Source organism: Varroa destructor, unplaced genomic scaffold, assembly GCF_002443255.2.
Source record: "Varroa destructor unplaced genomic scaffold, Vdes_3.0 BEIS01000006.1, whole genome shotgun sequence".
NCBI classification, from domain to species: Eukaryota; Metazoa; Arthropoda; class Arachnida; order Mesostigmata; family Varroidae; genus Varroa; species Varroa destructor.
In genome coordinates, this window is record NW_019211459.1 from 2,871,398 (window position 1) to 2,886,475 (window position 15,078).

At 43.1% G+C, this 15,078-nt stretch overlaps 2 protein-coding genes across 8 annotated transcripts in view; one reads left to right on the forward strand and one right to left on the reverse strand.

The window, feature by feature from the left end:
- LOC147754746 (uncharacterized) overlaps nt 1–15,078 on the forward strand; it is a 43,798-nt gene that overhangs the window by 11,389 nt on the left and 17,331 nt on the right. The window lies entirely within an intron of this gene.
- Nucleotides 1–15,078, reverse strand: part of LOC111252247 (uncharacterized) — a 72,592-nt gene that overhangs the window by 5,029 nt on the left and 52,485 nt on the right. For 3 of the 6 annotated variants that reach the window (XM_086973689.1, XM_022809774.2, XM_086973688.1), the window contains exons 2-3: nt 3,912–4,009; nt 922–1,553 (exon numbers count right to left, since the gene is read on the reverse strand). In XM_086973689.1, the coding sequence (XP_086829815.1) occupies nt 922–1,553; nt 3,912–3,997 (718 nt within the window). In that variant the 5' untranslated portion in view covers nt 3,998–4,009. Of the gene's footprint in view, nt 1–921; nt 1,557–3,911; nt 4,010–15,078 lie in introns of all 6 variants that reach the window. The other 3 variants (XM_022809776.2, XM_022809773.2, XM_086973686.1) reach the window with 1 other exon arrangement.

A 15,078-nucleotide genomic window follows, 5' to 3' on the forward strand; every position in this document is an offset into this window, starting at 1 on the left:
CGATGGTTCGTTTCGGTATGCGTCGATAACAGGGAGTGTCCGCTCTAGTCTTGTGATTTGACTTCTTAGGATTTTTTCTTGTGCGTTCATGCGAAGAACAGAAACGCTGCTGCCATTAAAAAATTACCGTTTTTTTTTTTACACTTCTGTGAAGTGATGTGAAACGGGCTCTTTCAGTGTAACTGCAATCGTAAATTTGGAGCTTTCTTCCGGCTCGAGCGCTTGCAAGGACGCTTCTGCCTTTCCGTACATTAAGCGGACTAGTAAATGTAATCTGCGAACCCATGTAGGCATCTTAGCTTCTTTTTATTAGCAACCATAAGTTTAATTGACCGTTCAATGGGAAACGACGAACCAAATAAGACAACGCGCCTCGGCAGATCCGGCGCTCACCGATACTTACACTCCTGTGAGAACTTCATCAGCTCGTAGCCCGTTAACCATCCCCATCTCAAAGATCAAGCGGAGCATATCCAATATCTTTTTCTCCCGTTTGTACGCTTGTTATGGGGCTTGAACCTGCGGTTCTGTTGAGTATCTCAAACGTCGATTCTGGCGATTAATGTAGCCCATGAATATATCTATGTGGGCTGGTTAGTGTCATTGGACGTATGGTATTTAACGTGCGTGTTAATTATTGCAGTTATTGTCAGCTTATATATGGCCGCTGCGCCTATTTCTGCCCTTATCTATAGTTAATCATAGTAACTTTATTGACACACATGCTCATCTATGTACTGTACATTATGCATGTAAAGCAGTAAACTAAACGGCCTCTTGCGGACAGTCGAAGGTCAGCAAAAGTTAATAATCTCTTCATTCGTCTCACATGTCGACCACAGTTAGATACGATCTGAACATCAAGTTCTCAGTGAAGTAATGTCGTTGATAATTTTCAAGATAGCGCTGTCACTAACTTACCATTGGCTGTAACTAACGTATCTGGCCCCCTACCGGCGAAGTGCAGTAGTCTCGCAGGTCGTCCGCAATGTGTGCCACTCAGCCTTAGCAGACTGCCAAAGCTACTATCGGCGTCGCTACTTCCACAACCTAATCGCATTTCAGAAACACCACAGCTACCGCGCAGCTCCACCAAAGAGCAACTCGCTTTAACCCCCGCCATTCCGGCCCGGGTAAGACGTCGACCCGGCGGCCAGATTCGCGAATGAAGACCGTTCTGTTGTGCTTCTTGCTGGAGGTGCGTCGGCTGGGAACTTGGCGTATCCATTAATCGGAAGCTGCCGGCGTGATTGATGCGAGGAATATATACCGCCTTATCAATATGGAGTGAAGAATAACGGCCGGTGCACACTCCCGTCAATTGAGGACAAGTTGTTTCAAATCTTAGTTGTTGACGCGGCAGTCGTGCGCTATTCGTCTGTAAGGTATCTGATTCGTTTTGCTTAAGGGCTGCACATTTCGTTTGAGATGCCATTGATGGATCGACGAGTACTACTTCGTGAGATAACTGATCGGTTGTTCCTGAAGCATTCCCTCCGCCTTCCCGAAGGAGTTCCACCGAGCCCGCTCGTATCCTAATGCTATCATCAGGGCTGCTGTAACCAAAGTAGACAAAGAGCCATTAGGTCAATCTAACGCCTAAGCGCTTATCAGTCTGACAACCGCAAACTCCTGTATACGTCTATTGTTAAGAATTGCGCTATAACTATCTCAAATACCAAAAAAAGTAGTCAGGCCACAAAGTGGTTCTATATGTAACTGTTAGCGAAAAGCGTTTCCACTTGCGACACATAAGTTCTGCGCTACTTGAGAAGAAACTGTTTCAGGTAACGGGACCTACATTATTCTGCCTTGAAGTTTAAATTGCATGCAAATTTAGTATCGATAGTGTGTATATTAACGCAGCGGTAATTTCCTGGGTTATCACAGTACGGACCTGTGCCTACGTCTCATACTGTTACAATCGTCATCGCGCCTGTTTGCGCTGATATCCTCGCTGACGTTTGGAGTCTAGGAACGACAGCTGCTGTTGGACATCGGCGTGCCACCCGCCACCTGTCATCATTCGCCTCCCCTGCCCACATGGAGTCGCATAGCCCGTTATGCACTTTAGGCCAATTGGCTTGGCGCCACCGAGTCTTTCTTTTGTATTAAGGATCCTCGTAGGCAACAGTTGGTCCTGGTCGAGTAAGCTAAATTAGCTGCCTAATAGTTGGTAAATGTCAACGTATCTAGCCGTCTATGACCCCCACCACTTTAACAGACGCATAGCTCTATACATCGCAGCCACTAAGATGAGCGCGCACGCGTAAAGTATCTGCATAAGCCTTACTACTGCAGTATTCGTATGTTAGCTCTCTTTCCACGGTTCACGTCCCCACTCATTGGTCCCATTTCGTGTGGTTTAAAAGAAAAAATCTTGATGAATGATACTAACTAAACGACAATAATGGCAGCTGTAGTCGTCGCAGAAACTGCAATAATGCTGATGCTTAATGCTGACGCTGTCGCAGAAAGTAACTTGTCGGTGTACGCTGCAGATCAGAAGAGTGACTTACTCGTTCCCCTTCGTACATATTGGAACCCATCGATCGAGAGCGACTGATCCGAAGCTTAGATCGTCAATATGCCAACAGGCGCTCGTTCATCGCCAGCGGAGACATATGTACCTCTTCTATCTATGCCTGCCAGCAACCGAATGAGGGGACACTTCAGAAAAGCGAAACGCAATAAAATAGAAGGAAAAACACACGGAAAGGTACATAGAAGGTGAAGCGAACATGAAGCGAATGAGTCCCATACGTCATTATCCAGATCGGAATCGGTGACCGGTTTCAATCCAGTGTGGAATAAGCGATAGCAAAATGGCAACGGCTACAACAAGAACAACGTTGTCGCGAATGGCGACGGTACCGCCACCGACCATGCTTACGAAAATGAAGGCACGAAAAAATTTCCACATAGCCGCTTTAATGTGTTACTCGTATTCAATAGTAGCATGCGCACGTATGATGGCCCGCCAACAGATAGGCATGCACGCAAGAACGCTTCCCGTACGACACACGCACGCTCCTAAATGTCTCCTTTCGGCGTTATTGTGCTTGTTGTACGCTATGATGTGATTCTACTGTGCTTAAACTAGTTTCCTGTTTATCAGATAAATCGGGTGTATATTCTCCAATCGGACAGAGAATGACGGTAGACAAAAGCGTACCCAGCTATGTAGCGTCAGCTAGAGAGCACACACCTGTACTATATAATAGCAGAATAGACGTTTTTGAAATGTTCAGTGTACGCTCAATGTCAATTTTCACTATTGCTTATCAGAGATCTTTAATAATTAATCATCGATCCAACGTATAATAGTTACTTTTATCGATAAATGTTCCTTGATAGAAAATTGACCACACAGTTTTTGATTCGAGCCGGAACAGCAGGCCGTTTCCACGAAAGTTCGGCTGTTTTGCCAGTCCTTAATCTTGGCCTAAATAAAATCTAGTTAAAAATCCTATAGGATAGAGAAATGCTACTGGTTTTGTTGAAGTTCCTCTCCGCACCACTTGGTATATGTTGTATTTTCGCGGTTTAGTACACATAATTGCAAATAAGTGCTTCGGGCTTTATGTCCGTAAAGCATTGTTTACAACTGAATCCAATTAATCACACATAATTCTATAAATTCAATGAAAATAATTAAAAAATTGCTGGACCAAACTCGGGACCGAACCGGTTTCGCCAATAGGAACCTACAAGAACAATTCTAATTGTGCTCGTTTTCCCGTGGTGCGTAATATCGATCATGTTATACTGGCAGCTTTGCAATTCTGCTTGCTTGTGAACTTCGATGGGAAAAAAACGAGGTACGATAGCTTCCATTTCAAGATAATGTTGTTTTTGATTTAGAGCGAAATATGAATCGCGGAACATTGGAATAGATAGATGAGAAATACCTGTGTGAAGCAAGGCTGACGTTGTTTCGGGGGTCTTCACTGTGTTTATTAGATGAAGAACAATACCCCTGCGATGAGCATATCATCGGGTCACATTCCTGAAACACAAATAGAAATGAAATTGCCTTTAAATCTGCTACTACTACCAGTTCCCAAATGGGAACACTCTCAGATAGTGACTCGGAAAGTTAGTGACCTATGAAGCAGGAAGGACATAGCGCATATGTGGGGGGTGACTACAAACGCCCGAGTCGCGCCACCGAAAAAAAAATAGACTTATTACAGTTAAGAAATTCTACGACTGCGTCAACTTTTCCCATGTCACACAGGCTTATGTCTCATTTACTACCCGTTACTACAACGAAGTACATAATGAGCTAAAAGATTTTAAAGTTGCTTTTATAAAGAGAAAAGACATGCGGGGGCTGTGTGATATACGTGAGGGGTCAGTCGTTATGAAGCCATCGCTCTATTGTTGTCACTCGCCAGATGCCACAACTGGGTACAGATACACTCTCAGATTTAGTATGTCGTACGCGGGAGGTGCGAAAATAAGTTTGACGTGTTGTAGCATCACCATAATGTAGACAGCGAAAAAAGTACGTTTTAATTAGAAATCGCTAATTAGACCTTGATCACTATTGAAATGAACCTTCCCGTCGGTAGCAGTAGAGAAAACTCTAACGAGCATAATGTATTTGTATCGCTTCATCGACGAAGTAGCTAGATTATTCTGTATACGCCCACTTTTCCTTTTCAAGAAGACTTTTCAATTTTGTTAAACTGGTGTACTGCAGGCGTTTGTCTATTGGCTGAGAAAATATTTGTACAGCGACAATCGCTAAACGCCAACCAAGCTGGCTTGGTTCTTCTCTCTGGGCCAGATCCTGTGAGGACCTGTTTCTTTTTCAGCAACAACAGTGCTTTGCGAATGAGCTTTCGCTGGCTATCTTTCAGCTAGCGCCTGCAACAACATCGCCGTTTTCCTGATTGTTTCATCGATGGTGGTAGCCAACTTCATTGACGCCGCCTGCCTCATGAATGCACACGCTCGTTGAGTGGTTACCGAGAAGCCGCTGCAAGAAACGAAGTGGAGGAAAATTGATAAGTGTTGCCGCTAACATCAGCGGGCTCGATAAGTCCTGATTCTATAAAAAATGCTGGACGCTCATGCACTGCTAGAACACGTATCGTAAATTTGGTTGGTGAGTCTTATGCTTTGACCACACCGCTTGATTATCGTAACTGCCCGCGGCATGGATAGGGCGATTCCAGGCCCTATCCCTTTCGGCCTAAATAATCGCGCTAGTAGCGGTGAAAGCCTATGAAACATATAACACAAATAAGCGGATCTTCGGCTAGTCTATTGTTAAGACGATACTGGTGTCGTATCGCAGAACGGTACCGTGGCGTGTGTCAGCTAGAGTCGATAAGGTTGATAGCATCTCCCTCGCTCGGGCCTGTCCTGGCCACGTATAGAGTCAGCTCGTTACACGTCTACTACACATATAAGTGCGACTGGCGAGCGTAGCCTCTGCTATGGGCGACAGTGGCAGAAATCAGAGAGACAAGAGCCAACAAGGCAACAAATACCTCTTATTTGACATCTCTGTTCGCAGAATGAGTCGCCTCTTCGCGCTACTTCGAGGACTATTACAAAAGCGGTCAGAAGATGGTCGCTCGTAACCTTCGGCGGGGCGAACGAGAAACACTATCACATTTACCTTTTGATCCTAACCAGATCTGTCTGTCGACTAGAATTTTAGAAAACAATTAATCTAAAACAATCTAATTTAATTTTATGTACATTTGTCATTTGGACGTCTGCACAATGACGCCTTTGGTTTTCACGAGCAACGTATAACTAACCGTATAGTATCACGTCGTTTGCCTTGCCAATACTGTCTTAACGTTACGTAACGTTAATATCTGTAATATTACGCTAGCTAATAGATACACGAGTGTTCAAGCGTTCGTTTTAGCTGAGATTGACATATGGCATAATGTACCGATGGAATACATCCACACAAGCCTGTACGCGCAGCCACTCCTCCTCGAGAAGAAAGACGGCTTAGGGTTCATACGAGTCAGGTAGAAGACCTTGGCTGAAACGGAGAACCAACGTAAACAACTGTTCATATCTCTGTTCAAATATAGGTGCTACCTGTTTAAACTAGGAATTTTTAGGACCTGACGAAAGGAATCTATAGTGCCCGTACTTATCCGTCAATACTATCACATACGCAGGAGCAGCTATATTGGACATCGCTACAGGCATCTCGGTGGTGACTGTAGTCATGCTTAGAGTGCCAAATTTTTTTTATGCTGCATAGAGCAAAACCTTCCAGACTTCTCACACTTTAAGTTAGAGGTAAGGTAAGGCTCGCTAAGCCATCTAGATAAGAATTACAGATACGTCTAAACATTAATCCTACTACATAAACGACTGTGACGCTGACAAAGCTTCGTTTAACTTGATGTCAGCAATTTACAGGGCAACATCTATGAGGTTGATTGCAGTTTAACCTGACTAGCTCAAACCAGATAACTTATCGCATTAATTGAGGTTGCTTCAATCCTTAGGCAAGTATTATCTCAATACAAATATATCTAAGTATAATCAGATCAAGCGACTGAAATAATCACTCAATTAATTACAGTTACCTGTTAGCAATAAGTGCAATAATAACTCTGTTCGAACCGAATGACCCTTCATTAGCAACTTATGTAAATCGTTTCTATAGTGAGGGTATAAAAAAGCAAGAGATATGGCGGCTTGCCTACTTGTTCTCTCAGTGACGGGCAGAAATACTCGCGTTAGGTTGGTTCGAGTGTACGAATGATGGACGCATGCAAGCTTCATGCAACCTTCACGCCGCTGGTGTCATGGTGGTTGCTTACTCATGCCAGGCCGTACTACTCATGCATGCGCACAACCAGTACCCGTTTCGCATACCGGACTGACCGGAACAGCATTCGTGTTTCTTCACCTTCCTTTTCTTTCGCTTTAGGGAGACGCGCCGTCCAAAGTGGTACGGGTAACTGGAGAGCGAACAAAAGAAGAGCGCTTGCGGACTCTTGTACCACGCTGTTACCGGCTGCTAAGCCGGCTGCATTGCAGCGGAATGGAGTCAGCTGAAAGCCAGAGGAGACGGCGTTCTTGTTATACTAAAAGCCAAGGAATGTGTTGCCCAAGAATAAGGGAAAAGGGGCGATAAAGAGCGTCGTACGGGGGTAGAGGGATAAGTAGGAAAGGACTGAAAGCTGGAGGTAACTGGAGAACAAGTAAAAGAAGAACGTTTGCGGGTCCTCGTATCACTTCGTCAACGGTCCCCGAGTCGGTTCCATCGCGGACGGAATCAATTGGAGGCGACAGGGGCCGGTGTGCCTGCTATGCCGAAGGGCAAAGAATGTGATGCCGAGAGATAAGGGAAAAGTGACGATCGAGAGCATCGCATGGGACGAATAAAGAGAAGAGGACCGAAAATAGCTCGTATGGGTCGCGAAGTCATAGCCGGGCAGCTGCTGCTCTTGCTACACCCTTTCTTGCCGTTTGTTACTTCTGTAGCGTCTCGTCGTGATAATAACAAAACAATGCAAGACTGTTGCCTTCGCGCGTACCGACAGCAAAGGACGCCGGGTCCGTCTGCATGCTATACTGCCATATGTCTGTTGTACAAGAAAATTGTGAGTGTATGAAAGGACAAGCGTAACCTGTCCCGCCGCAAAAATTAGAAACGGAGCGTCTTGTGATCTTCCTTGGCGACACCGCGGCGGCCACTGCATAGCATTGCACACCTCGCGAACGGCAACAAGAGGTGAAAACCAGTTGTCGCACGAACCTTATTACCTCTCAGCTAGCGTACTTCTTGTCAATGGGGGCCAGCGGGGGAAAAAAGTATTTTTTAGCAGTAGCCAAGAAAGCTGCTATTGGCAGCTACCAGTTGACATCAAGTGCAAACGGCGGTGTGGGGCAAAACCAAACCAAACAATGGCGCCAACGACAATTCACCTAGCAACCATGCAGCCAGCCCGCCAACTTAACTGCCGCAAAAGCACTTCAACGACGGACCTCCCACCCGACCGATCCAGCCAGCGGTTTCGGTAACTGGCTCGCGAGCTGGGAGCAAGCCAGCACCAACTAACTCAGCGGCCATCTGCCTGTATGTCCGACCAAAGAACAAACGACCAAAATGAAGTGGTCGTACTGATTCTGCGGATAGAAGGAAGACAAACGGAGCTGAGGCCTTTTCGTTGTCGTTTTTACCTCTAGCTCTCTACTTTTCTTTACCCTTCAACAGTCGTTTGTGTATCTCTTCATTTTCCTCCATGCTGCTGTAGACAAGGCAAGGCGAAACATCACGACTGTTTCGCTGATACTGCTACAGGGTGGCTTCGCCAGCTACGGTCTTTGCTATGTTCTTCAATTTCTTCTTTTTCCGCAGTCGTTGCTTGTTTCTACCTCTATTCTATTGCCGCCGAGCCAAAGCTACTCCCCTTTCCTTTTTTTCCAATCGTCGCATCTTTTTCCTGTTCCATTCCCTGTCGCCTGGCTCCTCTTGATGGGTCGCAGGATTTCCCGCCACTGCGTCAAACCCCGGAGCTGCTTGCGTTAGCTTATTTCTCCAATGCACCGGCTGCGGCTGGCTCGCCTCTTGTTTTCGTGGTGACAATAATACAGCGTGGTTTTTCTCGATCTCACTGCAACATCGTCGTAGAGACATCTGAACGCATGGAAAGCAGCGCCAGATAGAAGTACAAACGCTTGCGCGCGCTCTCTTTATACGAAACTGAAAGAGTGGACGACCGGGTCAATGCTCGTTCACTCGGTCGGGAAAACGAGTGGTAGAACATAGGGCAGAACGTGGAGAACCACTGCATGCAAAAAACATGGCGGGATCAAGGGCCCGTCAAGATCAGTTGTGGCAAAATGATAAAACGGAGAACAAAACGGAATGATAATGTGATGCAGTCAGTAGTAGGCTCCTGATGTCTCTGGTAAAAGATGCCCTCTCATCAAAGGGTATCGTTCCTATATCTGTTTGTGCTCATCGGTCCCCTCCCACCCCCCGCTCTCGCGTAAAGGAGGAGTTTGAGGTAAGCGAGGAGAATCTGGAAGAAAAAGAAGAAAAAAGGAAGTATCGATTTCCATAATTTGATAACATCGTCTGCAGCTTCGGCCCGTAGCGATTTGGCCATCGCTGCTGTCGCCACCGTTTCCGCTTTGCTTACCAAGTTTGTTAACTTGCTTCTACTGATTCTCGACCCGTGTCCCAGTTGTGCCGGCGGCTTCAGACCGACGAACCACATAAATTTGGGCGTTTCTTCCAATCGTACAACCTAGAACCGCCGGCTTATTCTATACGATCATACGCCATCAGCGCAAATGTAAGCCAGCGAAAACCGCTATTGCCAACGATACGAGCGGTAAGCTTTATAACGTTGCTGATGGTGTAAAAGAGCAAAACGATATTGTGTATAGCTGGTAAATGTGAGAGAACGAGAAGGGTTTGCTACAGGAAAAGTAAGGGAAGACTGAGGATGGCAGCAGCTGCAGACGGAAACAAACAAAAAAAAGCATCGGTAGCCGAACGTAAAGAGACATCTTTAGTTCTTTCCTCGATTTTATTCCCCCTAACTTTCTCCGCTATCTCGGCCGGATGAGTCGCGGAGGAAAAAGAGCTATAATTCAGCGTCATGTTCGTTACGTTGCTGCAACATAATGGGCCGCAGTGCTAACAGTTCACTTCCATTGATTGAAATAAGACGGTCGTTGGTAGTAACACAAAGTGCATAGCAAGACTCTACTGCCCCGAAGTTTTTTCCCCATAATGATCGCCTGCTTTTACTAGTGCTATAGTCTTCAATGACCAAAAAGCATACCTTTGTCCAATAGGCAACGCGTCTCAAGTTGACTACTAGCCCATAGGCTGCCTCGATAGTATCTCTGTAACCTTGCCACTGTCATTGGACAATGGCCTGTACTTCGACAAATACCTGTTTTTTTTTTTTTAATATAAAATACTAAACACGATTATACGAGAGAGCGCCAACGTTATTTGACCTATAGGATCTTCTGTACGCAACATAATTAGCTATACGTTGTAGAAGTGCACGTAAACTATTTAATGACCAAAATAAGCATTTCTGGTTCTCTGCCTCGAAGTTCATTGTAGTCTTTCAATTTTTTTGAAAATGGAGCTCGTGTCTGGATTTCGAAATAAAGCCTGTGACACAATGTTGCAATGTATTGGAAAATATAAATGTTAATTTAATATTGGAACTTTGAACGACAACCATAACATAGACATATGGCTGGTCGGTAACCGTGGACGATGGTTGCATAAAAATCACTAACAAAGCTTACCTTGCTCACTTTAGAGCGGCTATCCAAAGATCATAGCTACCACAGCCGTGTAGTGAATACGTTACCAGTGTTTAGACTATATATATATATATATATATGTATATATATATATATATATAGATTGACCGTTTTAAGCCAAAATGGAAGCAAGTAATTTCTTCTTTTACGCATTAATATTATATAACTAAATGTGGGTCTTTATCGATGACTATTTTTCTGGTCACAACGTAACTCCATCACTGTGGTCGTTTCTGCAGCTTTCCATCGATGCTAAATGGACAATATTAAGGGAGTTCGGCAGGGGCCGAAACAGACGATAACCGGATGCTGACCTGGGCTATACGGCGCACGTACTAAAATTTTCTATTTAAATTTACCGGGTAGTTAAAGACGTATGTGATCATGGTAGAAAAACGACGCCTGTTCTAGTTCCAGTCGATTTTTTCAATGGCTTGGGAGTAATCTTTTTGGTCATTAACGCTAGAGATCCGGATCAATCGTTTTTTTCTGGTGAGAGCACTTATAATAGATGATTCCTTTCCAGTCCCACCAAACACATAACGTTATCCTCTTTTGGATGTCGGTCAGGGCTTTGCCATAGACAGTGGAGCACACTTTGTTATCGTTTGCTTATTATTTTCGGATGTGACCCACTTCTCGTCATTCGTAACCAATCGCTTTAAAAGCCTTTTGATTTCGTTATGTTTTTATAATGACGAGTCCTAAATATCGAGTCCTTCTTTTGTAGCCAGCGTTCTCAGCTATGCCATAGAAATTTCCAAAACAAAGGCGAGTTTCACAAAAATGTCGCATACTTTAAGTTCCGATAAAGGCATCCGCTTTCGAATATGCATCTCCATTATTGACTAAGTAAAGGAAGAATTGAAAAATATTCATTATGGCGCTTGAAAAAGTAGGATATATAACAAGTGTAAATTGGAATGAGGGCTCAGATAAGGGAAATGCAACTAGGCTTTTCACTATTCTTGTGATCGCGTCCTACGGGCCCTTTCGGGGTGTACGCTCGACCGTTTCTAGCAAGGATAACGCCTATCCTAGTTCATAGGATGGATTACTTCTTGCAGAGTTCACTTACCATTTTTTTTCCAGCCGTGTAGAGTATTCTAACCCGCGATGTATTTATCAATTTTCAAAAATTTAGGGTAAGCGGTACCTTTTGTTGGTCCATAAAATGTACGATGCGCTATTAATTTTTTCTTTTTTTTTTTTGTTTTCGAATGTACCGAAACAGAACTTTTTTCACCTTTTTGCTTAGAAGTATTGCTTTATTTGCTGTCCTAATATCGGCTCCTCGTCATTTGTAACGTCCGGTCGAAGCCACTGTCTAAGACGATTTCTTATGATAGAATCTATATAGCTTCTTTCGCGGAAAATTTTATCACAAAAACCACAGTCTATGTGGCCAATCAATATCACGAAATGCGTACCAATAAGCGGAATATTTGAAGGAGCGAAAATCATCTCTGAGATGCTTGCATATCGGGTCCTTTATCCAGAGGCAAGACATCATAGATATAGTAATAGTTCCCAGGTTTTTTCCAGCAGAAAACCAGCAATCGCTAATTTTAGCATTTGTATAATCGTTAATCATTCGATGATGGAGCCTATAACATACGGTAAATAGTAAACAAACATATATAAATTTACCGGCTTAAGTAAGTTGTCCTAACGGTTTCGCGATTTATAATGGGCAACGTATTGCGTTATCCAAAATAACTTCGATTGCTATCAACCCATTAGCAAGCTGGCTTATTTAAAATTACCTAGATTTTTTAGATAAACATAAATTTCAACACCAGGCCTAGCGTGCCCTAATCTTAATGAAATGTTAAGCAAGGGATTTAAGCTTTGCGCTTACTTCCTCTTCGCTTCTGCCAGACGAGGCACTGCCATGATCAACAAAATAAAAGTAAGTTTCGTAAGTGTGGGACTACACCCCGTGAAGGTGCGGCATTTAGCTTAAAATCCTAAATCTTTACCACGAAGATATCCGATCATTAGCAGTGTATATGTCGATTATATTAATGCAATAATGGAGAAACACTGAATCTCTCTACGATTGAAAAGTCCGCTCCGTTGTTTCCTTTTTACACTCTCTCCCCCTTTTGTCCTTCTTGCTTCATAGAGACGCCTTAATTTCCCGTGTTCCTTGCTCCATTGGAGTTTCTCCAAATACGAATGTGCACATTCGTCCTAATACTTCCACATCGGCTAATTACCGTCCACTCAAGGGGTGACTTCCGCTTGGCAAAATACACCCATTGTCAGCCGGCCAACCTACCAACGAAACTTACTTTTCTCCCACCTTGCTACTTCTCCACGTTGCAAAGTTTACCCATCATTCGAATCCAGCCTAAGGCAACGCTTAACAGTCTAATTAAGAGAGAGGTGGGCAGCTGCGGCGAGATTTGCGGATGAGATCTGATCATGATTGTGCCATCCTTGGATTGTGTCCTACGACGAAGACGACTTTCGTAACTACTAAATTGCTGCGCAACTTCAAGGGGGCAATACATTGAGCCACCTAAAGATACTTGAAAGCTCTGCCTGTTTGCTTGCTCAGCTTTAATGACTGACGTACAATGTGCGTACAGCATCCGTCCGTGTCACTTTTAACTTACCGAAACTCGCTAACGTACGGTTTCGATATAGGCCCATTGCCTATCCGAAAACAGATGTAAGAGAAAAGGGAAGAGCGACCCTCCTGAAACGTTATATCGATTGGAGAAGGTGTTCCCTCTCACAAGGAAGAAGATCTGAATAAGCGCATTGTTTATGGTTTGATGCTCGTCCAGAAACTGGGTGGCTTTTGTCAACAAGCAAATTATGCTTACGTCCGCTGTTTTCAAGATGGACAGAATACGAGGCTCAGTTTTCTCGAAGAAAATAAAGCCCATTCAAACGTCTCTAGAGTGAACTAATTCGTAAAGGCTACCGAGTCACTTTTGCGCATAATGACGAAGATTTTGATTTGAAATAATGTATATACCGTGTTTTTTCCCTAAAAATGTCATATAAACAGGATGTAGCAAGCCCATAGTTAGCATAAACTCATACGGTGTCTAAATCCTGTGACTGAATAATGTTTGCTTCTTGTTATGATGGTCAACTAGCTTAAACTTTATAGCAATGATATAATAAACCCGGAATTATTATTATTATTATTTCATACTACATTTTAAAGCATGATCCAGTTAAATTGAATCTGTAAATTTTGTAATACACTCTTGACGGGATACGAAGTTTTTTTAAGCCCGTCTGCCAGTTATCACTAGTTTCAGAATATACATCATTATCGTGCTGTTAGTCTAGCAAATCTGTCACACTAGTTTTATAAAAATTTAATAAGATTGGTATAGCTCATATGCTTTAGACGATTCTGTGTACTTTCTCTAATATTGGCATATCGAATAAAATTCGATTGATTGATCCATTGTATGGTCAGTTGAAAAATAGAAGCTACTAGGACCGGAGTTTAATGTAGGATAGGGAGCGAGATACGTTCGCTTTTACTTGGCATCGTGCGGCTAACTAATATTTATGATGTCTCCTGTTGTGGAAGACAATTGCGATCGGTGGGGTTTGGGTTTGGGTTATGTTTCCATTACTAGTAATGTCCACACTGATCAAGTAGAACGTATTGTGCTTAACTATAACTTGACAATAATATTGCAGCTTCATATGCAAAAAATATTAATAGCCTGCCAGCTAATGCAAATTCTGCTAAAGTTTATTTTCTAGCAAAAAAAAAAAACAGAATAATGCCCAGCTAATTAGACGCGCAACTCTCCACTCTTCATTTAGAGATCTGCTATCAAACAGAAAAAGAGGGATGCTCTTGTTTCTCTATGGTAGTAATAAGGGAGAATAGAAAAATACTCGAATTTGACGAAGATGCAACATTTGTTCAAGTACATCTTCCGTGAATAAATAAATAACTATTTGTGTAAAAAAAAAGTAGAACCCCTATAGATTTTGAAGGAGAAAGCTTTTTGAAAGATCAATTCTACGCTGAAGAACGAAGCAATGACCCATCGGCAGGCTCTTATGGGAAGGGTCAGCTTTTGGTAGGTGCTAGTTCCTATCACGCTATGATTGTAGATAGATTTCCAACATTCCCATTGATATAGCATTCGTAAACGCCAAAGATTCCTCAGGCTTTCAACACGCACAGATCTGCTAAATAACGTTGAAACGAGCACTGGAATACTGATTCCTTTATTCCTAAAACGAATTTTGTATTTAATATTGTCTTAAGCGAAGTTCGTAATCGGTTCGCACCGAACTGTTAATGAATATTTTATATACAGCAGTCACGTTTTTGATAAGCTGTACATGACGATCTATCTTTTTTGTTAGAACAGGTACTAAAACATGCGCAGTTGAAGCCTACATAGAACATATAAGACAAACCAAGTTAAGGGCTTTTTTTGAAGGCCTTATCTTTCGGGTCTCAATAAGCCTTCTATTAGCTTTATTTTTTGAAGGTTTATATAATACGACCCGAGAAAACCTTCAATAATTAAGGGCTGATGACGACTGAAATCCATTCTTGGATACGTTTACCTTGATGCAAAATAAGGCGCCCAAGGCGTTCGCGAAGACCTACGTGACGGCTAGCATCATATCCGGTGGCGCTGCAAACAGCTCTTTTAAATTGAATCGCCTACAGTATATTGTGTGGTTGCATTTATGACATTCAGATAATTTGGTTTTAATAAACAAATTGGTGAACGAAATAATATACAAATGTTTGATCTCATAAACTAAACTATGCTC